The sequence below is a fragment of the Drosophila bipectinata genome, chromosome XL (genome assembly GCF_030179905.1).
Source record: "Drosophila bipectinata strain 14024-0381.07 chromosome XL, DbipHiC1v2, whole genome shotgun sequence".
In the NCBI taxonomy this organism is placed as follows: domain Eukaryota; kingdom Metazoa; phylum Arthropoda; class Insecta; order Diptera; family Drosophilidae; genus Drosophila; species Drosophila bipectinata.
The window spans coordinates 10,181,293-10,205,107 of NC_091734.1; the positions used below are offsets into that span (position 1 = coordinate 10,181,293).

Genomic DNA, 23,815 nt, shown 5'->3' on the forward strand with positions numbered 1-23,815 from the left:
TTCCATCGTTAGAGTAGGCATGCACAAGCCTCTTGCAGAACAACAAAAACTTAAAAGCAATCGGCGCTTTAAGTGACTCCGACCGAAATATACTCTGACACTTTCTCAGTATATTGATTTTTAATGATTCGTAAAAATATATATACAGAAAACATTTTACTACTAACACTTAATCTTATTCCTAAATAAATTAAAAATGTATGCTGAAATAATAAAAAAAAATAAAATAAAAAATAATATAATTTCTTTCGTCATTTCATCAAATAACGAATACCCGAATTTTGTTAGGGTAGCAAGCCTTAAAAGTAAGAAAAATCAAAATTTTGTGCGCTGGCTTCGAAACGAAATCGCACGCACACATACACCCATGTATGTGAATGTGTGACACGCATACATACAAAGATCAACCGAAGCGCAGGCCAACCTTCTTCATCGCGCTCCGTTTAGAGACTGAGAAACAGAAAACATTTATTGCGAGAATGAGCGTAAGATGAACGAACGATGAGCGTAAGAGAGCGTAAGAAATCCGCTCTGGGGCCTGCTGGGGCCTGTCGCAAGAAATTTTCGCGTCCATTTTCGTTGTATGAAATGGGTTGTCTATATGCTGTATGGTTAGTGATAGTACTGACCAAAACTTCGAGGTCTTTGAGTATATATAGCTAATAATACTCCAATAAAAATACTTCTCGGGATATGATGTCCACCGCAAGACACCATCGAAAAAAGACGATCTTGGAATACGGCTATAACATTTTTATTATTTAATATTTTTTTATGAAAAAATGTAATTAAGTACCCAGAAACATGTACTAAACAATGTCAGTAAACATTTTTAAAAAATATTTTCTATGGTGTCAAAAAAAATTGATAAAATTTCATTATTTTGCGCGGTACAACTGTATGTATAAAACCCCTTAAGCAAAGAGTAATAAAGCACATAACCGCCCACTTCCTCCCAAAGAAAAGCCACATTTAACAATAAAATTTATATATATTTAGCTTTGTTTTTTTTTTTTTGGTTTTTTTTTATAACAATTATTAATGACTTGCAAGAACACATATACGACTCGTGATCGGATCGGGGATAAGCATATATATGCATATATATGTGTGTGAGTGAGTGTGTGTGTTTTTTGGATAAATATGTAAACGTACATAAGCAAATACATAGTACATAACTTTCGTCTAGAACAGCGATATTTGCGCGGCCAACAAGTAACAAAAATCACTATCGGCTCTAACAAAAATTATTGTCACCTCTCCTTGCAATCGTCGCCGATACGGATCAAGGACTACACATACTGGGTATACATACATATATCATAAAAATTCAACATGTTGGTTAAATAGCTAACTGGAAACTGGAAAACGTGACGCACATAGAGCTAAAACCTGCGCAGGACCAAGGACCATTAAGGATCAAATCAAACTTAAAATTCAGACATATATTTGATATATGATACTAGATATACTAGAGGAGAGTTAAAAAAAAAAAATAATTAAGCTGGAGTATAGTGTGTATCAGTACAAAGAGAGAGAGAGAAAAAAAAAACACTTATGCAATCCTTAGCCGGAGGATCAGACACTTTTAACACAGGCAGGCGGCCGGAAAATGGAAGGGGATAGGACTTGGCGCAGGGATTGGCCAGCCGACGAAGGATCGGGTCGTCTACTTGTACTTCTTCATGAACTCGGCATGGAACACCCGGAACTTCTCCATCATCAGCTTCAGCTTGTCCGTCTGCGGGAGGATGGTGCTGCGGAAATGGTAAGTACCAGGCTTCTGTCCAAATCCACTGCCAGGAACAATGCAGATTCCTAAAGGTATGAAGATATGATTAGTTTGGAAGCAGGAGAGGATGAAGTCTAGGACTTACCGCTCGTCTCGAGCAGCTCAAATGCGTAGAAGGCGTCGGGGGCCATGCCCTTGGCCTTGGCGGCCTCGACCGCCTTGGGCGGGATCTCGATCTGGGGGAAGACATACATGGCACCCTGCACGGGGTTCACCTTGTAGCCCTCGAAGCTGCTCAGGGTCTTGTGGACCAGAGTGGCGCGTTCCTTCAGAGCCGCCAGCACACCGTCACGCTCCTTCTTGTACAGATCGTAGGAGGGCTCGCCGGGCTGTGGGGGATTCACCAGAGCACTGACCGCCACCTGGCCGGCCGTGGTGCTGCAGAGCGCCGCGGTTATCGACTTGGTGAGCATGGCCTTGACCTTGGGATCCAGGTTGAGCACCTCCATGTAGCCGCCGCGAATGCCGCACTCGCCGAGGAAGCCCTTCGACGTGGACGAGAAGCTGACCAGCTCCTGGCTGCGGTAGGGCTCGCCCATCTCGTAGGCCACCTTCTTGAAGGACCAGAACTGGGAGTTCTTGTCGTAGACATTGTCCTGGTACACCTCATCGGCCAGCAGCAGCACCTTGTTGTCGTACGCGAACTTGATGATCTCCTCGACGTTCTCGCGGGTCAGCACCTGGCCGGTGGGGTTGCCCGGATTGATCACCACCAGGGCACGGGGATTGCAGGTCTTCTTGGCATCGTCGTATGACCGTTGCAGCTCCTTGCGGCCCAGACTCCAGCCGGTCTCCTCCTCCAGGTAGTAGTCCACCTTGGCCATGCCGTATTCGGAGATGGTGGCAGAGTAGAGAGGGTACTGGGGAATGGGAACCATTACGCCGGGGGTCTTGCCACCGATTTCAGAGCTGCAAAGGAAGGATGTCTTTGGTTAGGGGAGGATATGTATATGATTTTTTTAATTTTGAAGCTTTATATTCCCAAAATAAAAGGGGTATACCACTATTTAAGTAATTTAAGGCTTTAGGTTTACAATCTTCCAGAAGTTCTCTTGATGTTTCTTATCTTTTATGAGAATATGTCTTATAAAGATTAAGATATCTTTGTTTAAAAAGAAGTCCAAACTAGACTAGTTCCTCTTAAGAGTACCAGGTTTGGGTACTCCTTTTCCAAAAGATAATACCTCTAGAGGAAGATTTATAATCTCCAGAAGTACTCTTTCCAGTTCCTCTATTTTAAGAGTCTTATGAAGTAACATATGAAGTCTTATGAAGATAAAGCCACCATTAAACAACAAACCCAACCCCAAAAGTACCAGGTATATCCCCTCTTATCTCATATATAGTCCCGAAACCCAGAACCTACTTGACCAAAGCGAGGATGGTCTTGATTCCAGGCGAGGCACCGGCCGTCAGATAGATGTTCTGCCAATCGGAGGGAATGCCACCATCACGCTTCTCAATGAAGGCGGCCACCTGGCGACGGACCACTTCCAGACCAGCGGAATCCGTGTAGGAGCCCACCGACTTGCCCTGGCAGCCCTCCAGGATGGCACAGGCGCGCTTCTTCACATCATCGGGATACTCGGGCGAGTCCAGCAGCCGCGTCTCAAAGGTAAGAGCCAATAGCTATGATAAGATTAGAATATTAGTTTAAACAAGAGACTAGATGATGGGATTGGTGACTCACCTGGCGGAGGAAGGTCAGGGGCTGCTGGCCCATGGCATGGCAGTCACCGATGTTGGCACGGATCACCTGGTCGAATGGTTTCTTGGCGCCCTGCAATCAAAATCAATCGAATCGGAAATTAAATTACGGTCTGTTTACCCAAAACACTCAATTATGATGGACAGGGCTGGGGTGAGTGGCCTACAGGGGGTGAGGGTGAGGGGGGGCAGGTGGCATATCAAATGAGCTTTTAATTCAGGGCTTTCACTATGCAAATTAAACTCAAGTGGTTCCAAATTGAAATTAGCACAGACCTATAATTGGGGACAACTACCTGGCTGGGGTATGGATTCGATTATTTATGGAATATTTAGGGGATTGGGGGTTGTACTAGTTTTAGTTCAAGGGGCAGTTTTAATGTATTATTAAAGGTGGAAGGGCTTTTTGGTGATTAGGGAGGTATTAGTATATAGAATGGGTTATCTTATAAATGTACAGTTTGAAATGGTTCTATGAATCATTACCTAAAAAAGCTATGTATATTTTGTTTAGACCTCTGAGGGTCTATAGGATTATTAAAGATACATATACTATTATTCAGTCTATAGTTTGTGCTAGATCATGGCAATTATAATTTGATTTTTTACATATATGGGTTTTTGTGGGGAATTAGAGAGCTGTTATTTAATAGAATGAGTTATCTTAAGGATCTTAAGGACCTTATGAGTCAGTTCTTAAAAGGAATATTTAAACTTCCTTAGGTTTCTAACCACAGAATGGTTTATTGAGAAAAAATTTTATTTAGGTTATAGTTTTTACTAAAACTGGACACTTTTAATATATCATTTAAGGTAGACAGGCTTCTGGGGTATATGTAATGGATAAATATATGGTTTAAAATGGTTCTATGAGTCATTATATTAAAAAAAAACCCTATTATGTTTAGATCTCTTACCAGTCTATATTTTGTTCTAAAACTGAAGGGCTTTAATAAATTATTTAAGATAGATATGACTTCTAAGACGTAAGAGAGATATTATATATAGAGATTCCATACCACTCTATTCATTACTTTTTAAAATGATTCATATTTTGTAGATCGCTGACAATGTAATAGATTATGAGTGGTTTGTATGGATGGATTATAAAAGTAAGCACAATCCAGGCCATATTTTGTTCTAGAACTGAATAGTTTCGATATTTAAGATATATTATATATGGTGAACGGGGTTTCTAACACTACAGAGATCTATTAGACATAAAGTTTGGATAAATTATAGGATTTCCCATTGGCTTTAAGGTTGATATCTCGATTATAGCTCGTAGTACCTCTTTAATGTTTTGTTAAATCCATTTATAGTCTCTTTAATTCATTCACAATTTAGACTTTCAACGTTCGTACACCCCCATATATGTATTAAATAGGGTTCATTACACCCATCTATATACCCCCAAAGAGTAATTTTCCCTGCATTATGTCAACAATATAACACACAGGGCAATTTTCAGGGCACATGCGGGCCGTGATGCATTCATTTACAGATCCCCGACTCGGGTTCCACTTTTCACCATGCTCGAGTGGGCAATTTACCACATAATGCCACGGAGGGGCTGGGCTGGGCTGGGCTGGTCTGGTGGGTGGAGGCAGGCGGCGTGGTGTTTGTGTAGCTTTGTGGCTAAATAATGGAAATTGCGCCATGTAAGCGAGCTCCATTGACGTCACGCTCCGGTATGGGCATCGGGTGCATGTCATTGCGAATATTGGAAAATTAGGGAATTCGCAGCTCATCACGGTTATAAGTGTACTTCTGAATTTGTGATAATATGTGGAATGATCTTTTCGCAAAAAAAAAACATACATACAGTAGTGTCCATAGTGGGAACGTGTTCGGAGAACGATTGTTCTGCCGCCACCCCGCCTTATCGCACCTGCTTAATTATTTTTCATTTCAATTTCGAAAATATAGCCCGATAAGGTGTGTTGCCAAGTCAATGGGGTGGCACCTACAATTACAGACATTATATTATGGGTCTGTAGTGCTCAGAGAAGTACAAGACAGGTATAGCTCTCTAGGGAGTGAATTAATGCCCGGAAAAGACCATCTATAAGGTTTATTGGAGGGGGTTTTGATGGTTTTTTAGATAAATTTATTTTATTTGGTTAAAAAAGATACTTTATCTTAACACTATTTGAAAAATTCCTTCAAAAGTCCTAGAACTATTATGGTTTCGTAAAACCTCAGAACCCTTAAGTTCCTATTTCTGATTATTAGTGTATAATTTCTTTGAAACTTTTCTTTCTTAAAGCTATCTTTCAAACATTACAAAAATTGCAAATAAAAGGTATCTTTTCTTAAACCTAGAATCCTGAATTATCTAATAGAACGCCTAAACACCAATTTCCTATGAAGCCAATGGTACTAATTTCCTGATTACCACTATATTATTTTTTATTAACTATTATCAAAATTTCCTCAAAAGAAGTCTCCATTTGAAACCCAAACCCATTTAATATTCTAATAGAATCTTTAAGCCCCTTTATATTTCTTATAGACCCCATGCTACCAATTTCCTGATTATCAGTGTATTATTTGTTAGACTTTCCTCTAAACATGTTGTTTTTTTCGCTCCTCTCTCAATCAATTTGCACTTAAGGCCCCTGTAAATAAACTTATTGTGCCAAGTGGGTGCTATAACTGATAACTATATAGTATATATACCCTATACCACATAGCAGGTTATTAAAGTATACAGGTAAGGTCGTATAATCGTATTGGGAATTGTATTTGGAGGCACAAATAGCGAATAGAAATCAGAAATGCATTAGTGCCGCCTGATAAGAATGTCTGGTGCTGTCAGATGGTGCCCCGGAATGGATTTTGGAAGAGTGCCAGCAGCTTGGTGGAATTTGATAAAACGCAGATGATGGAGGAACAAAAGCCCGAGAGCTTCTATGGAGGATGAGAATAAGGAAATCAATCGCAACAGGGGGGGACACAGAATGTGAAAAGTCAGTGGAATCATAAGACAAGGGGGGGTTCACTAAAGTTCAACAATAAAATTCTTGTAAAAATCGGGAAAAATCCAGAAAAACTTGTGTACCTCTTATTCGGCAGAGCAGAGCTCATGCGCATGTTGGGTCTTTGTTTGGGGTTTTCACTTTTCCTCACTGATAACAGGATGCCCACAGCATACCACCTACACACACCACCCACATTTCCTCACTTATGTAAGTGTTTACTTTTTCGGTTGAAGGTCGTTCAGTGAACTTGAATATTCTTTCGCTTTAATTAAAGTTCCAGCAACGCAATTTTCAACAATTAGAATAGTTCTATGCCTCAGTCATTCATTAGTAATTAAATCCACGACTCGTTATGGAAAAAATGGAAATAAAAGCCAGCTTAGCTTCCAAGATGAGCGTCTGGACTGGGCGAGCTCGCCGGGCGTATATCATTTATGCTGCTAGGCGGCTCTAATTTAATTATTGCCTTGTTTACTTTTCCTTTTCAAAGTTCAACCGCCTCACTAATAAATATATATACATTACGTTTCAGATAAGTTTCAATAATTTTATGAAGCTATAATTATAATGGGCACTACTAGGGATATCTGAAAGTTTTTCAATTACTTTTGATAGCAAATTTTGAGGTATTTTTAAAAGGTTTTTATACAATGGGATATGAAACTTTTAATTAAAAAATATATTTATTTATTTTTATGGCCCGTTAAAGTCACAAGCAAACAATGAGATTTATATTCCTTGTTTTAAGACTTTGTGAATTAAAAACAAACATTTATTTTGGGATCAGCTGATAATAAATCTACTGTATATTATTTTACTCAAGTTTTAAATAAAAAAAACATACTATTATGATGATAATACTATATTATGATGATAATAATAACAAAAATAAAAGCTGTTTTTGTTTTGCTCGTTTTTTTCCATTCTCCGTGAGCATATCTTTTGTACATTTTATGGCTTTTCGCGTTTACCATTTCATGTCACGGCCTTAACAGGTGTCTCCCCAGGCGACCCAGTGGGTGGGGTCTAGAAGAGGAAGCAGCTGGAAAGGATAACGAGGTGAATGATTCGAGGCAGAGTTCCCGCCGGCATGAACGGAGCGTGAATAAAAGGGCGGCAAAGCACGGCACTGGGGACGGACGGATATGGCGTGCCAATGCCACTAAATTGGGTTTATCCAAAGAAAAAAAGGGGGGGGAACGGGGACCGCGCTAATGGCGTCGCGTTTCATGGAACACTTTCTGAAGAACTCACCTTTTCCAACTCCTTTTCGATCTCGCCGGCACGAATGACGAGCGGACCACGGACCGCGTACTCCATGGCGATGAAGTTCGGGTTGATGTTGTCCAGGTTGAGGGATTTATCGTTCGACGGCATCTTGGGGCTGGTGGCGATTGATCTGGAATGTGGGAAGCTTCGGTTGGCACTTTTATTTACTTTTATTCCTCGACCCCGATAGAGAGCCGTAGAGAGAGAGAGCGGGAGAGTGAGAGGCGGGCAGGCAGCCTAGGGTTGCCATATGGCATTAAAAATAAGCAGAGCTAATTTTTTCAATTAAAAACTTGTGTTTTTAATTATTTTAATTGAAAAATAGACCTCTCACTCTCCATGGCCTGGGACTAGTGACTTCACATACCGACGGGCGTCTAACGGTGAATGGCTGCTATTCGCCGCCAACAGTGCTGTTTGAATGCGCTGCTGGCGCGTCGTTTTCGCCGCAATCGCCGCAGCATTGTTGGGGTTGTTGTTGTTGTGCAGGAACGCTCTCCAGCGGCGAATTACGAGTTGTTGTTGCCTCAGCTGGTGCTGTTGTTGCTGCAATGTGGCAGACACTGTGGCAGTTGCTGGCTTAATTAGCAGGCGACTCATGTTTCTGCAAATAAAATATCAAAGAAAAATAAAGCTTTTAGAAATTAAACCAAACCGGGAATGGCAGCTGCGTAAATGAAAGAAGTAGAACCAGTAAGCCAGGGTGGCAAGCAAAAACTCTTCTAAAAAGTGGGTGGGTTTGGGGGTATAAGAGTAGGTCTTTGGTATTCTAAGAGCGGCGAATTGCAGACCGGCTTTATCAGTGAATATACATAAAAAAAAAATATTAAGAAATATAAGAAACTTATCAATAGATATTCGTGTGGGTTGATTAAATATTTATGGGCCGTATAGTTACATAAACCAATCGAATAAACACTGACAAGCCCATTGTATACGACTTGTTTGATTTGCCGCGCTACCGGAGAAGAGGAAGCAGCTGATGCGGCGAATGCACTTAAAGCCTGGACACGAACCACCACACAGCTGCATCCGGGCGGGCAATTCAAAAGTGCAGCGAAATTAGAACCCACAAGCTTACAGTTTAATAATCTAATTTAATTAATAATAAACTTAACAAAAAGAAGCTGAAAGTATAATCTTAAAACCATGCGGCTTATCGCCATGGAAGTTTATATTTTCGGTAGCATTTTATGGCTTATTTTTTCGGGTATTTACTGAAGCATCAGCAAGTATACGGTTTAACGGCTTTATTTTTGTTGAATTCCGGCAGATTCATTGGCCGTTTCCCGTATCTGTGAAGCGTACTTTTGACTTTGAGCTAGAATCGCCGTTTTAGCTTATCAGTGACGTCCCGGGCCGAGCTTACAAATATTTCATAGACTCTGGAGATACAGATTTATAGCAGGGTCTCTCGACAGCCCCCATTTTTCAGATTTATTTTTTTTTTGCACTTTGAAACGGTAATTGCGTAATGCAATAAATAATATGTACGTACAAAAAAACGAACAAAGAAATCATACACCTCAACTATATAGTATTCTGGGGGGGAACTCAGATCACTCAGAAGCGTCAATCAGCCGCAAAGTGTTTGCTTTCTTTTTAGCATCATTTGGCAAATTTTTAGAAATTAAAAGACATCTATAAACATGAGTGTATCTATATATATTCTATATGATGTATATATGTGTATAGCCTTGTATATAATACTGATATTGTTTGCAGAGAGCCAAAAACCCGTACTCGATCTAAATATTCACTTGAACTTGAACACGTTTTTTTGTCGAAACGATGAAGATTCTTTCAAACCGGTTTGCTATTTTTTTTTTTATATATAGTGAGTTATATATAGTGAGTTAAGGGAAGAATTATACAAGTTCCAATTGGAATCCAAACTTTTTTGGATCCACTACAGTGGTTGCTGGATAAGTCATGTTGAAGATACAGATATTGAGATACTAAGATATTGAGCTCTTTTCTGCCTTGGAAAGTTTGGTTTTTAAGAAACCTGATTTATCTGTTTAGGTTTCTTAAAAATATTAACTTAATTAATGGACATTATTATTAAGAAATGAATAAGAAATGAATCCCCTTCAAAATTTGGAAAATACATGGAAATTCCAATATGACCCACTTCGAAGGACCACACTTCCATATCTTTGCCAATATTCATCCGATTCTTCATTGGAATACCTTAAAAGAATTGTGGATCGATTCTTTATCAATCTGCATCAAAATCTAGAAACAATTTTCTTTTCTTAGATTTGTTGTTAAATTTTCTGGGGGGTCCCCTTCAATGGTATGTTATTTAAAGAAAGATACAGAATATATATTATATTATTAAGGCCTTGGAAAGTTTATGTTTTTTTGAAATGCAATTTTATTCGAAGCCTTATATCAAAATCTGGTTAGGTTTCTTGAAAATAAATGCCTATTTTATAGATATTGATTCCTACTTTTTTTTGTAAAGCTCATTTAATATAATAAAGTCTGAAAAAGGGGTTTCTCTCCTACAAAGACCTATTTTTTTCATAAATAAACAACTAAGGTTCAAAAGAGATGTTAAAATATATATTTAATAATATTAAAAATCAGTTGATTAGATAAACATAAAACTATATTATAGAACAAGCCAGAAAGGTCCAAAAATAGTTTTTTTTTAAATTACTTTCATGTTTTTTTACCCAAAAATGTATTTGAACTATTTCTTCATGAAATCATTAATTAAAATTGAAAATAATACAAATTAAGTGTCATTTGCCTGCACTTTTTCTCTCTCTGTAGAACCGATTTGTTTGGTTTAATTTTTTTTTGCTTTGCAGACACATTGTTTGCGATTTGTTTTGACAACAAAATGCGACTTATGCAACGCACCTCCGAAAATGAAATATTTCTGGACTATTTGCCTGCACTTTGCCCCATTACCCGTACTATAATATAGACCCCCAACTATATAAGCGAGGCCCCCTTGGGTGGGCACATACTTATGTACATATAGGGTATGCATATATCCCCATTCTCGGATAAGATAGTTGCGATAACGACTGGATAACTAAATGAAACTTGAAAACTTGGCAAATAGCACTTTGTTTAATCCATTCTAAGAGAGAGGGGGGTGGCAGGGGGCAGGGGGTGAATAAATTATTACCAAACGTCAGCGTATTATAACTTAATTGACACGTAGACCGAAATAAATAAAAAAAAATGGCAGGAAGGGGGGTGATAATTGGCTTGCTAAACAGCTGTTAGCGCCACACGCACACTTCTAAGAAAAAAAAAATAGAAAAAAAAAAACAAGAAAACAACTCGATGGAGAAGCAACATTTTTTTTTTTTTATGTTTTTGTTTATAGACACGCAATTCAATTAAGAATTAAGAAGTGGCGCGCTAAACGATAAACACAAATCACAACAGTACTACCTTGGTTCTCGTATTTAATTTAATTTCTTTTCTTTTTTGGGACACAAATCACTTTCACTGTCACTGCCTCGGCGTTCCAACTAGACTGCTGCCGCCCTCTCCGTTTCCGTTTCCCAATTAGAATGTGTGCTTTTTTAGCTTCTTCTTGTTCTTGTTTTTGTTGCTTGTTTTTGTTTTTGTTGCTTGTTTTTGTAGTTCAAGAGCGGAGCAGCAGCCTCAATCGATTTTTCGCTGCACTTTTTGATTCTCTCACCTTGTCGGGTGGGGTCGGGGGGTGGTAAGGTTGCAAGATAGCGGTACAAAAAAGAAGGTGTGCGCCACTATTATCTAACGGTATGTGTTTTTGTTAATAACAAAAAAAAAATCTCATATATTGCGTACATATGTAAACTTATTAATAAACTTATCTGCACCATCCCGTGTATACATACATTTATATGCCTAATATGTTGAGTGTGCGAGGCTGTGTGTGTGTGTGTGTGCGAGTGTGGCGATGGCCGGTGGGTGGTGTGGGCGAGTTCCAATCAGAAAATCCGAAAATCAAAGCTTCCTTGGCCGCTAGCCGCAATTAAACAACTGACTAAGAATCGAATCGCCACCGGAGACAAAAAGCAGCTGTTTCTCAGTCCAACCCCAGTTGTTGTTTCGGCGATTAAAGCGCTAAATACTAAAAACGATGCGGCGAAAGAGAGGCACCAGCGGGCAACGGCGATTAAGTTTTCAAAATATCACATCGCCAGCCCTGGTCACTGGTCCAACTAAAAGCGATAGATCGATAGACCGATAGATCAGGCGTTCAAAGCTTTTGCAATGTAACGGAATTTGCAAATTATGAAATTTTTAAAATTTTTAAATGTGTATACTTTTTAAATATTATAAAAGTTAAAATATATAAGAAAGTCATTATAAAATGGTTCATTTTACCTTGTTTTTGTGTCTAAATGTCCGATCCTCCAGTTCAAGATTCCTAGAACATTTCACCATTTCGTAGAATATTTTTTTTTAAATAATCGCCACTAACTTACCATTTAATTTAAAAGAAATGTCACTGTTTTGTTTACATCTATTAAAGTTGTAAGAGTGTAAAAGGGTCAGCTGACCAGAATAAGTGTAGAAATAATTTTAAGAATATGTGTCAGTATGAATAAATATGATTAAAATTACAAAGTTTTCTTATAAAAAGGAATCTAATAATAATACTGAAAATATGTAAAATGTTATGCCATCTATTTCTTAGCCAGACACTTAGTCGTATTCACAAATATGTTTATTCTTGAGGATATAGAACCAGAAACATCTGGTTTCTCGATAAGTGGCGATCCTGGTGCCAGACTGTCTGGACTCTCAGGACCCTGGAGAGAGGTCTGAGGATCATATATCCAAACATAAAAAATGTGAAACCCAGATCAAATTATGACCAAAACTAGAGCCCATATATCCCTAACAAATTGTAGCAAATTGCAGAGATAACGCCTCTTATTTTTTTAGGTTGGGGAAAGATTTTAAATATGTATAAAGTGGTGGTTTATACGTTTTTCTTTATAATTTATCTTGGAATATATATTATTAATATTTTGATAAGAGTGTATCCTCTATCTTCTCATGAGTACTGGGTATGGCTATTATTCATTTCCCTCCTTAATCTCTCCTTAATTAGAAAAGTCTTAGAATTAAATAATAAAACACACATTTTATAATTAATTTTTGTAATTCATTTTTATTTTCTTTGTTTTATTTCATTTGAAGCTTATAAGGCTAGACAAAAAAAGGTTCCTTATAAACTAGGACTATGTACAGAGTGATTTATGTTTAGATATCCTTGAATTACAGGACTTATTCTCAGGCTACGTCTTGATGCTCATGATGGCCTCAATGGAGAAGCTCAGCTTGGGTTTCTTGGCGGGCAACGAGGGCATAGGACTGGAGCTGGAGGAGATGATGCTGGTGGGCGGGGCCGTGAAACTGTTCACGGGCGGCTGGAGCGGCGGCATTGATGGCGGATACATGGGCTGATCCTGGTGCATCACTGAAGCGGCAACCGAGGCAGAAGCGGCAGCAGCGGCGGCCACGAACAAAGCGTTGCCGCCCAGAGTCGCCTCCATGGCGTAGTTCAGTTCCGGATCGGCGAAGGCGCGACGTTTGCGCATGCGCTCCATCAGGGGAGAGCTGAACGTGGGAAAGCGCTGCTTGTACTCTGAAAAAGGATACCCGGAAAATTAGTAAGTATTACTCAGGATTATGCGGATAATTAGGTTAAATTATACGATGATTTTTGGGAAGATATTGTCTCAAAAAAGGGGGATATTCTCTGGGATTGGAGGAGGTTTTAAAAAGGATATAGAAAGGTATTCCAAGAAAGTTTTCTGAAGTATCTTCTAGACCATTCTAATTTAATAATTTAAATTATTTTTAAGATCTCAAAACTAAAGAAACTCAGCCTCCCTTCCTTTGTATATCCTTTGGTCCTGGGACTTCTTATTTTATTTTCTTTGTGGTAATACGATCTATGAATCCCGCACTCGTCCAGACAGTCTGGCACCAGGATCGCCACTTGTACGGAAACCAGATGGAAAAGTCAATTGCTGTTGCCACATACTCTTGCCCCCTGTGTCTGCCTCTGGCCCTGCCCCTGCCTCGTCTCCCTCCTCCCTCACTATCACTCTCAATTGGTTTTTCCGTTTTGGTCGCATATCAGTTTTCCAAAAACGGACGGACAGCTCAAGTGATTGGAAAATGTGCGTACACACTTCGAGGCATCGCATTTCAATTGTTTTTCGTCAGTCCAATAATTGCTGTTGTTATTGTTGCCAGTTGTTGTTGTTGTTGTTTCTATTGGGAATCAGTCATTTCCTGTCTTCAGGCTGGAGGAGATCTTTGGGCGGGTGGGTTACCAATCTCCGATCTCCGGTTACCACTTCACCGGGCCAGACAGTCTGTCTCCGCATGGAGATTTCGTTTTTGAAGGAAGGGGGGAAGGTCTTGCGGAGGTTGGGGGTTTGTATTTTCCATATCTTTTATTTTATGGTGTTTTTATAATATTCTTTTTCTTTAATTTGTAAATTTAATTGGTTCTTTAATCTTTTGAATTTACTTTAGATATCGGAATATAATATAATATCATAGGTATCACGATAATATTTCTATAAACTGTTTCCGATTTCTAGTTTTAAAAGAAACTCTTAAGATCAACCACTAATTCCTACTACTATTATATTATTTATATATTACTTTCAAGAAGCCTTCTAAAAACCTAATATTTTGGAGTTACTGTTCTAGAAACTAGACATTCTTCTGATTCATAAAACCTTTCTATTTCTCAAGAATTTTCCTTCCTAAAACCACATATTGAAAGCATAGTCTTTAGACTTTATTTTTTGAATTTTTTTTAAAGAATAAATTAAAAAAAAAATAAAAAACCTCCAGAATTTCAACCCCAGATATTATTCCAATCAATTTCATTATTTTTCAAAAACTCACCTTCCATGGCAGCTGTGATGTGAAGTGTGGATTGCTGGAGGCTCCGAAGTCGCTGCTTGTAGATCCTTTTCTGGGCCATGAGAGCCTGTCGGGTGGCGGAGGATGTGGAGGCACAGCTGGGAGGTCCTTGAGGCGGCGGAGAGGCAGTGGTGTGTGAGCTAGAGTCCTCGCCCTCGCTGCCAGAGGCTGTGCCCGTCGCCTGGTGCCCGCCGCCAGTGGTGGCCTCCAGTGCCTCCATGGTTTGCTGGCGACGCAGAGCCACCTGGGCGGCCATCACGCGCTGCCGGTCCACCACCAGCTGACAGTTGGGGCAGCAGCACTCCCGCCACCGGCACAGGCGCTTGTGTCCCTTGACGCAGGATATCACGCCGTGGTTGCGACATCTCGCGCACTTGGGTGTCCGCAGAAGACGTCGCTCTCGCTGGCTATTCCGATCTTGACTCATTTTCTGCACTGACCACTGAGATGACTGGGTTTACTCTCGATTACTGGGCTACTGATCACTGATCTGCGATCTCCGATCGACTAAAAGGATCCCGTACAGAGCACGGACATTTAAGGGGCAACCGCAGCGGCTACTTGTCGCCGTCAGACAGTCTGGCAGCGTCAAGTGGTTTCCGTTGTCGTCCCTCGGGTATCATCCGCATCCGTCAGATACTTTGGCGACGCAGGCTGCAGGAGGGAGGGAGGTAGGAAGGTCGGGTACCTCGCCTGCCATTGGCTGCTAATCGCTGTCTCTAAATATAGACGGTCCAATGGCCGCCCAGATGTTCTGCATCAGTATCCGAAAGATACATTCATGCACGATCGGTATTCGGTAAGTGGAACTTGGAAAATTATAGGTATTTGTAAAAATTTTGGTAAAAAAAACATAAGAACTGAAAATATTGAAAATATTTTATCTGAGAAACAAATAGTATAATTGCTTAAAGTAACTAAAGTATTAAATAATTTCGTGTTAAAATATTACAGTGACGAATGAAATGTACAATAAAAACGTACAATTTTATGGTTCTATTAAATATTCTTAAAAACCTGAGAAATCAAGCTTTAAAATTGTAATCTTTCAAGAAAAGTAAGTAGAATTGGTTAAGGTATCTAAAGAAAACAAATATTTCTTGTTAAAGTACTACAGTGACGAAAGAAATACATACATATACCACAATAAATAATATGTATCTACAAACATAGAAAAATATAGTCAAGTATTGTTATTATCCAATTTGGGAATACTGTAAAGCCTTTAAAACATTATCAAATAAATATATTAATATATATATTTTAAAATAAAAATAAAGTTTAGCTCTAAAATCAAAATATATATAAATCTTTGCCTTAAAAAATACTTACTTTACCTTACTAAATACATATATCTTAACTCCTCCAAAACTCTTAACCAAAATTTCCCCCTAAAAACCTCAAAATAAAAATCCCTTCCCCTTTATCCAAGTCCCACTGTAGTCGCCCATCAGTAGACCTTTTGTTTGGACTCGACTCTGAGAGATTATACATATTGATTTCTGCTTTGTTCCTTTAATATTCGTATTTATTTATCATATTTGACTCAATTGTGGTTTACTTGTATAACAATTTGTAGCATTATCTCATATATAATATATATAGCACGTACATTCATATATTTCCGTATAAATACAAATTCAACACGATTTTAATTTTAACTATTTTCCTTATGTTTTTTTTTAGTCATTAGTTTAGCTAACAAACAGTATGGTTAAAAAAAAAAAAAGACAAAATTCTTCAGCGGTTTTTTGTTCAATATATATATGTATTATTCGTAAATTTTTTTTTGGTTTTTTGTGTTTTTTTGGGGAAAGGACTTTCCAAAGATGCCTTTTAAATGCGTTCTCCTACAAATGAGAGCATGCGTGTACAGTGCGTTTCGTCGGCATCAGGCCAATTAAAGGCGGATTGTCAGCCAGTTTTCAATCAAGCGATATGTCAATGAAGTTGTCAAGTATTTAAATGGAAAAGGAATAACCGTTGTGAAACGCACTGTCCTGGCTCTGGCTTTCCTTATTCGAAAAAGAGTATTACAAAAAAAATTAGAGTGATGGATTTCGTAGATTAAAGCTTCAGCTAAAAGTGTGCCAGGTTTTTGGATTTTTGTTGTTTTTTTTTTGGTCAAAATACAGGTGCGACTAGAAAAGGATGCCCAAGGACAATGTGCCATTCGAGTGCTATTTGGCTTCTATAATTATACAATATATATGGTTTATTTTATATCAAGGATCCAGCGGACAATCTGGAAATTCAAGGGTAAATGGGGCCATTTTTGTATTAAATATTATTCTTTTGATAATTATCTGTTTTAAGTAGAATAAATGCTTGCAAAGTTATTGTCCTTTACTGTTTGAAAAAACGTCCTGTCCATCTATAGGCATATATATATATACATACATATATATAACCACAAAAAATCTTGATCCTTGAACCAACTAAATCTAATTACAAAACACGCGGCCCTACAAAAATCGAACAAACGTAAATCACAAAAGGTACAAACGATTGTTAATACGATATATACGTATATAATATATATATATATAATGCATTATATAATAATACATTCTATGGCTATGGGTTGTAACTATTATAAACAATTTGATTCATTTATCCGATTCGATCTGTGTTCGCTTTGGTAGACGCACTCTGAATTTTGTATTCACTTCGTATTCATATCACATTTCTTAAAGGGCTCACCACCAATACTATCAATACTATCGACAATGATCGATTTCCGATAAATATCGATTTCGGTTCTTTTGACTGGGATTTGACATTTTTTTTAGTTCAAATTTAACAACGATTGATTGCCAAACGACAATCTATCCATAGAGTTTCAATATAAACAGGACTTGGGTATACAGCACGCGTAATAATTGTAATTACTAGAGGTGGCCACCACCTGGCCTGTGGCTGCCAAGGGCAGAGTTTCTGGAAGAAATTCGAGATGTCAAGTGGTTGGAGTTTTGAAACATTTGGGCGATGAAATTGAAACAAAATACACATGTCATTTGGGGTTGGGGTTTTTTGAAAAATGCATAATTTAGATCGGGTTTGGAAATTGGTTCTAAAATTTTGAAATATATTTTAAAAATGAATTTTTTAAATGAGAAATTATTTTAATTTTTATAAGAATTAGTTAGATTGGAATATCAAATCGTTTTAAAATAGAAGTCTTTTAAAAAAGATATTGTAGACATTTTAGAGAATCTTTCGATCGAAAATATGATGATTTGGTAATTATGTATCTTTTTTAATAGGACTATAAGGTTTTAAAATAGGAGTATTTTGGAAAAGATATCATAAGCTATAGGAAAGATATCATAGGAAATCTTTTGGGGATTATTGGTTAAATTTCGAAAGCTTATAAAAGGCATTTAAAGTAATAAATATTTGTCATTAAATAAATGGTAAATATATGGTTTTTTGAAAATATATAATAGACTTCTTTAAGAATCTTTAAAAGAATCAGAGGTTTAATTTCAAAAACATTGGAAAAGATTTTGATTTAAAAATTATTATTAAGGTTTTAAAATTCAAGTGTTTAAAGCTTAAACAAAGATTTCATAAACTACTTTAAGAATTTAGAATATATCTGGATAGATTGATTTTCGTAAACTTTTTTAAATGAAGAACCCCTACCTTAAAAAACTCCTATATTTTAGATAAAAACTTTTAAATTTAAAACAAGTTATTTAAAAACCCTTCGTAAAAACCACCTCTCGTTTTACAATTATTTCAGTTGCTGTATCCATAACCGTAGATCCGGCAGATAGTGTTTGTGTATATAGTCGGTATATATAGAAATCTTTACATAACAATTAGTGCGCGACAGTGTAGATATATAACTAGTAAACAGGCTCGTTGTCCTTTGGTGCGGGTTTTTAATGTTAGATTACATACTTCTTAATACTTCTGGTTTTTATTCCTGGTATTCCTGGTATTATCCTTTTTTGTATATTTTTTTTTTTAAGGGGAAGCAGTAGAAAATGTAGGAAAAATCCTCGCGAGATGTGAGGAAAATCGGCAATTTTCCAGATGGAAATTGGGCATCACCCGATCAGAAGACACCGCTCAGACTATGCTGTTCCGCTTGACGCTGGTCCGCTGCAGTGTGCTCTGCATGGCGGCCACCACCGCCTCGGCCCCGCCCGCAAACACCGGCTGGTTGATCGCCCGCCGCAGGACATGCCACATGGCCACCGGTTTGCGGAGCGAGGAGAGCATCTGGTGCCAGTGGCGCAACCCCTTCCCCACTGCACAGCTGCCGGCGACGACGTGCCCCAGCGGCAGCAGTCCGCCCCCGCCGGTCACCCCGAACACCGTTAGCCGCAGCCGGGCGGTCGTCAGGCTGGGCGGCGGCACATTGAAGATCACCGACTCGTTGAAGATCGGGCCGCGGTCCTTGCGCTTCAGGGAGGTGCGCTTCTTCAGGACCTTGCGCTCGTTATCCATCAGGTAGACCTGTTGGGAGGAGAAGACAGTTCCAGTTCCAGGAAGGTACTTGCTGGGATTACGAGCATCTCTTACCTTGACAAAGACACTCTGCACGGTGTCCATGGGATCCTGCTCCTTACTCTCCTGCTGATGCTGCTGCTTCAGCTGGTCCTTCTTCTTGGCCGGCATGTCCTCGGGATCGGGGTCCAGCTTGAGGTTCCGGGCCTTCACCACCACGATGGTGAGCCGCTCCGCCGTCGGCAGGTAACTGAGCGAGAACATCAGCTCGCCCCAGCGGGCGTTGCACTTCCGGGAGTCCGAGAGCGGTATCCAGGTGGTGATCGGCTTGGGCGTCTCCCCGATCTCCATTTCCGCCTCCCCGATGAGCGTGTGGGCGGGGCCGTTGTGGTAGAGGTGGAACCACAGCGAGTGCCGGGCCTGGCGCTTCTGCAGCCAAAAGTTGAAGCTTTCGTTGTAGTTGGGAGTTCCTGTGGCACGAACCACCTGGAAGGATACGACAGGAAGTGGTGGACATATCCTCAAGGAGCAGGTCTTTAGTTACCTTCGTTTGCATGGCTCCTGGATGATCCGGTACCAGATAGATCCTCACAAACGTGTCCAGCGAATCCACACTGAAGGGGCAGATGAGTCCCTTGGCCTCCAGAACACTGACGGTGAGCTCCATGCCCTCCGTGCTGATGCAGTTCCTTCGAAACAATGGATAAATACCAGCAGGACTTGTACTATTCCAAAGGACTTACTTGTCGTAGTGCAGTCCCACGCAGAGATATCCTGTGATCTGAGTGTAAGGCTGATCCAGCTGCTCCAGGATCAGGTTGGACTCCGAGGTAACCGAGTCGCAGGACACCGCTCGCTCCAGGTTGATGCCCTCCATGGACCCGGCCACCGATCCCGACCCGGAGTCCAGAGAGACTTGGGAACTGTTTCGCCTGCCCAGGCCCATTCCCAGGCTCAGAGTCGAGTCCTGGCGCAGCAAGGACCGCCCAAAGGACCAAGTGCCGTTGCCATTGCCATTCACATGGCCCGATCCGTTGCCATTGGCCATCGATCCACCGTTCATGCCCAGTTTCCGGAAGAGGTAGTCCTCGGAGATGGTCTTCTGCAGCAGATGAGGTCCTTTGACGCGCTGCGAGAGGCCCGTGAAAGGATTCGTGGTGTTTTGGAGCTTGAGCAGGCGACTGGAGAGACTGTTGGTGTCCACGAAGGGATTGCCATTGTGATGGTTGGATGATTCCGAGGAAGCTGCTTGGACAGGAAGTGACTGAGAGGGCAAGGATACAGAGGCGGTGGCTGTGGAAACTACACGACATTACTATAGGTAAGAAGAGTACATAGTTCTCTGGACTACTCACCCGACGAGGTCCCTGCAGGAGCAGAGATGGTGGCCACTGGAGGATCTGCCGCCGGAAGACCCGGAGGCATCTGTTCCGTGGACTCGCACAGGAAGGGATTGGTGCTGGAGTTCCTTCGCTTGAGGGCTGGGATGCGGCGCTCCGTCTCCGGCAGTATCTCTGGCTGGTGCTCCACCTCCGGCTGCGGATCCTGGGGCATCCCGTTCAAGGCCTGACCCACCAGCCGCTTGGCGATCGGCCGGGGAATGGCGGTGGCCGACAGATTCACGGAGGCGGAGGTGGTGAGCCGTGGCGGTGGCGGTGCCTCCAAGGGCTGAGGCAGGACTCCGTTGGAAATTGATCCGTTCTGGCGCAGGCAGGAGGAGCGGTGCTCAGGGTCGGCCGGCTCCTGGTCCTGGCTGAAGGAGAAGGTTACGGTTTTGGTGGCCGGGCCGGCACTATTTGGCGCCGGGGCGGGCCGGAGCGGTTGGGGCGGAATGCTGACATCCGCCTGGGGCAGATTCCACAGCGGGGTGGTGACCTCCAGGGTGTTATTCGTACCACCAGAACCTCCAACCAGACAACCATTCATCAGGAGCAGCTGCTGGGAGCGATTGTGGTCGTCCTTGTCGATGGTATCGAAGCGCTTGAAGCTGCCGCTGGTGCTCAGCAGGAACTCCGAGCCGGACTGGATCTGCAGGTGAGGACAATGAGGGACATGGCCTCTAAAAGAGTTTAGACAAGGGAAATACTTACACTGGCCATGTAGCCGTTGGCATGGAAGAGCTTGTGCTTGTGGTTGGAGAGACCGATCTTCTCCTCCTTGCTGGACCGCATCCTCATCCAGCTGGCGGCCCGCGGGCCGAGGCAGTGGCAGGCGAAGAGGATGCCCATCACCAGGACCGCCAGCAGCAGGAGCGCCAGGCTGGCAAAGGACATCATCGCTAGCGGAGTGCCTTCCATAGATAGCTTACCTCCTACGATTCGCAGACATTTCTTAGAAATTTTCTGGAAGATATTAGGGTTTGGGAGAACCTATTACTAGTTATTGGCTTTATCTATTTTGGCTTTAATATTTAAGACCTTTAATGAAATTTCGTTTTAAAAATCATCAAAAATAGTAGGCTTTGAAAAAATGGCTAAATATTAAAGATTCTTAAGAGAAAACCTAAAGACAACCCAGTACCATCCTCAATAGAAACAAATAGCAGTAACGATATATATATTCTATCAGCATTTATTTGGATGATCTGTCAGCATGGCCTCAGCAGTTATATAACCATCATGACATTATATTTTTATATATATGTAAATAAAGACAACTTTTTCATTTAAAATTCTGTAAAGTCGAATGGTTCAAAGTCATTTTTGAACTCTTCTACGAAACGCAATTCTACGCCTTTTTCCATGAGGCAATCGTTATAATTAATATTCTCCTCGCAATCCAGTAGATTCTTTGAGCAGAAAACCTCTCTGTCAAAGTGAATGGGACAATTTTTCATTTCTCGCATAATCAGAGTAGTATCGTTGGGCAGCTCGGCTACAAAATATGTCCCCATTTTGGGGAGCATTTTCGGAGAATTCAATGCTGCCAAAGTTTCGAATTCCAAATTAATATCCTTGGCTTTTTCCTCAAAGCTTTGCTTCAACTTCGATGCGAGTTCTTTTTCGAAAGCCATGGCATTTATCACCAGATGAACCGACTTGTAATGGCCCTCTGTGAAGCACACAACTTGTCCGATACTACCGAAGTATTCCTTAAGTGCCGTCTTGAATTTGCCAAGCTCTTCCCACTCCTCGGAGCTCAACTGGGCGGCGCTGGCCACATGCTTGGTGGACACTATCACGACATGGTTCTTGTTGATGGGTGACTTGGACAATGCCAGATAAAAGTCCTTGCCAATGGTAATAAATAGATGTTTCTCCACATCCGGTGATGATAGACAGAACAAGCATTTTTCTTCATCATTTTGAGTTAGTTTAGGACGCTTTTGGTTTTTTGTGTTCTGATCATCAGGTTGTAGCTTACGCTTGGAATTTTCCAGATCTAAGCCAATAAATGGCGAGGGTATTTCATCAGTTGTCTTTTCGAGAAGTTCCATTAACAGGAATTTCTCTACCGATTTCAGTTTCAGACCAAAAATGTACTTGGCCTTGTTGGCATTGCCCACTTCACCCAAGGGAATGAAACGAGTAGATAGCTCCAATTGGGTGGTGTCATCCTTGGGCATACGGAAGAGCGCGCTATGATAATTGATGCCATTGATGGCACAGAAGTGGTAGCGCGGCTTTATTTCCCGGCAAAGATAAGCTATCAATTTCGATGCAGAAGCATTTTGTTCCTCCTGCACCCCATAGGGCCATTGAGAGGTCAGTAGGACATCCACACCACGATATTCAGTTGTGCGATTCTTGGCATCCAGACACGCGTTCTTAACAGCATTGACATCATCCTTGGTAAACTCATGCTCGGAGTTTTTAGTTCCAGTGGCTTCCACACCGCTTAAATAGGCCACTTTCACCCCGTTGCTGGTTGTGTAAATACCTCTCTTACCCAGGTAATGGAGATTGGGGCAGATTCCCCCATCAGTCAGATCTTCGTAATATTTGGCCTGCTCCTTCTTAGTGGGCCCGAGGACATAGGTAGGTAGTGGAATACGTTTAAATCCATTTATATAGTATTCCATCAGTTCGTCGTTTTGCTTATCGTCGCCAAAGAAGTCGCCGATACAGAAGAGGAGATCGAAGGGTCCCTCCATCCCTCCGTTGGCCTGCTCCACGCGCTGGAAAAGTCGATTGAAGCGTCCGCGCACGTCGCCAATCAGTAAGATTTTGGTGAACGCGTTTGTGTTTCTCTCGTCCATTGATGATCGTGGATTATTAACTTTATCCGGTTTTAAATTTTTTATTTTTATAGATTTTAGAGAGAGCCTTTCAGAAAGCCGATACAACGCTTCGAAATGAAATGTGAATTGAAGTCATCAGTTTTGACTGACATTTCATTTAAAAATTCCAATGCCTACTTGGATCAGCTTGGCCAAAAGGTGTATCGATAGAGAAACTTAGCTATTTTTCTGGCTCGGAGCTGAAAGGTTGTACTTCCAGCGGTTTTTATTAAAAAATTAAAAAAAAAAATTCATATATTTATAAAAAGATTGACTGAAGGCTCCAAGTTCAAGGGTTTGGTAGCTTTGAGTTGGAAGTTCAGGAGTTCATCAAGTTATTGGATGGAATTCCGGACATGGGTAGACTTATCCTCGAAAAATGGGCAGTGTGCAAAAAATGGGGCATATTTTGATTTTATTGGAAACATAAATATGCTTATTTTTATATCACAACTTAGACACAAATTG

At 40.6% G+C, this 23,815-nt stretch overlaps 4 protein-coding genes across 6 annotated transcripts; all 4 read right to left on the reverse strand.

Annotated features, from left to right (window-relative positions):
• Positions 1–1,049: 1,049 nt before the first annotated feature.
• LOC108120137 (alanine aminotransferase 1) lies at positions 1,050–12,323 on the reverse strand. Of its 3 annotated transcripts, XM_070277796.1 has the most exons (8): positions 12,198–12,323; positions 12,097–12,139; positions 8,120–8,356; positions 7,738–7,882; positions 3,483–3,572; positions 3,159–3,421; positions 1,878–2,701; positions 1,050–1,818 (listed from the first exon to the last, which is right to left on the reverse strand). In XM_070277796.1, exons 3-8 carry the CDS (start codon positions 8,350–8,352, stop codon positions 1,670–1,672), a joined length of 1,704 nt encoding a protein of 567 aa, XP_070133897.1. In that variant the 5' UTR covers positions 8,353–8,356; positions 12,097–12,139; positions 12,198–12,323; the 3' UTR covers positions 1,050–1,669. The 3 variants fall into 3 exon arrangements, with proteins under 3 accessions (XP_070133897.1, XP_017089155.2, XP_017089153.2); XM_017233666.3 differs by lacking the exons at positions 12,097–12,139; positions 12,198–12,323 and adding an exon at positions 11,604–11,757; XM_017233664.3 differs by lacking the exons at positions 12,097–12,139; positions 12,198–12,323 and adding an exon at positions 11,173–11,311.
• A 616-nt stretch (positions 12,324–12,939) lies between these two features.
• On the reverse strand, positions 12,940–15,202 carry dmrt11E (doublesex-Mab related 11E). Its single transcript, XM_017233661.3, has 2 exons — positions 14,650–15,202; positions 12,940–13,366 (listed from the first exon to the last, which is right to left on the reverse strand). Exons 1-2 carry the CDS (start codon positions 15,092–15,094, stop codon positions 13,017–13,019), a joined length of 795 nt encoding a protein of 264 aa, XP_017089150.2. The 5' UTR covers positions 15,095–15,202; the 3' UTR covers positions 12,940–13,016.
• A 3,384-nt stretch (positions 15,203–18,586) lies between these two features.
• Positions 18,587–21,464, reverse strand: Syt12 (Synaptotagmin 12). The gene is made up of 6 exons (XM_017233658.3): positions 21,219–21,464; positions 20,484–21,156; positions 19,872–20,430; positions 19,673–19,817; positions 19,204–19,614; positions 18,587–19,137 (listed from the first exon to the last, which is right to left on the reverse strand). The coding sequence occupies exons 1-6, from the start codon at positions 21,423–21,425 to the stop codon at positions 18,748–18,750; spliced, it is 2,385 nt and encodes a 794-aa protein (XP_017089147.2). The 5' UTR covers positions 21,426–21,464; the 3' UTR covers positions 18,587–18,747.
• A 219-nt stretch (positions 21,465–21,683) lies between these two features.
• On the reverse strand, positions 21,684–23,457 carry LOC108120133 (CWF19-like protein 1 homolog). Its single transcript, XM_017233660.3, has one exon. The coding sequence runs from the start codon at positions 23,324–23,326 to the stop codon at positions 21,794–21,796; it is 1,533 nt and encodes a 510-aa protein (XP_017089149.2). The 5' UTR covers positions 23,327–23,457; the 3' UTR covers positions 21,684–21,793.
• Positions 23,458–23,815: the final 358 nt, after the last annotated feature.

Bases quoted from the DNA above. Each gene is read 5' to 3' on its own strand.
- LOC108120137 (XM_070277796.1), bottom strand. From the start codon at position 8,352: ATGAGTCGCCTGCTAATTAAGCCAGCAACTGCCACAGTGTCTGCCACA. The intron at 7,883-8,119 runs GTATGTGAAGTC...CCCACATTCCAG, and splicing joins TCACCGTTAGACGCCCGTCG to ATCAATCGCCACCAGCCCCA. The intron at 3,573-7,737 runs GTGAGTTCTTCA...TTTTGATTGCAG, and splicing joins TCGAAAAGGAGTTGGAAAAG to GGCGCCAAGAAACCATTCGA.
- dmrt11E (XM_017233661.3), bottom strand. From the start codon at position 15,094: ATGAGTCAAGATCGGAATAGCCAGCGAGAGCGACGTCTTCTGCGGACA. The intron at 13,367-14,649 runs GTGAGTTTTTGA...ATCCTTTTTCAG, and splicing joins CATCACAGCTGCCATGGAAG to AGTACAAGCAGCGCTTTCCC.
- Syt12 (XM_017233658.3), bottom strand. From the start codon at position 21,425: ATGGAAGGCACTCCGCTAGCGATGATGTCCTTTGCCAGCCTGGCGCTC. The intron at 19,818-19,871 runs GTAAGTCCTTTG...ATTGTTTCGAAG, and splicing joins GTGGGACTGCACTACGACAA to GAACTGCATCAGCACGGAGG. The intron at 19,615-19,672 runs GTAACTAAAGAC...GTATCCTTCCAG, and splicing joins CAGGAGCCATGCAAACGAAG to GTGGTTCGTGCCACAGGAAC.
- LOC108120133 (XM_017233660.3), bottom strand. From the start codon at position 23,326: ATGGACGAGAGAAACACAAACGCGTTCACCAAAATCTTACTGATTGGC.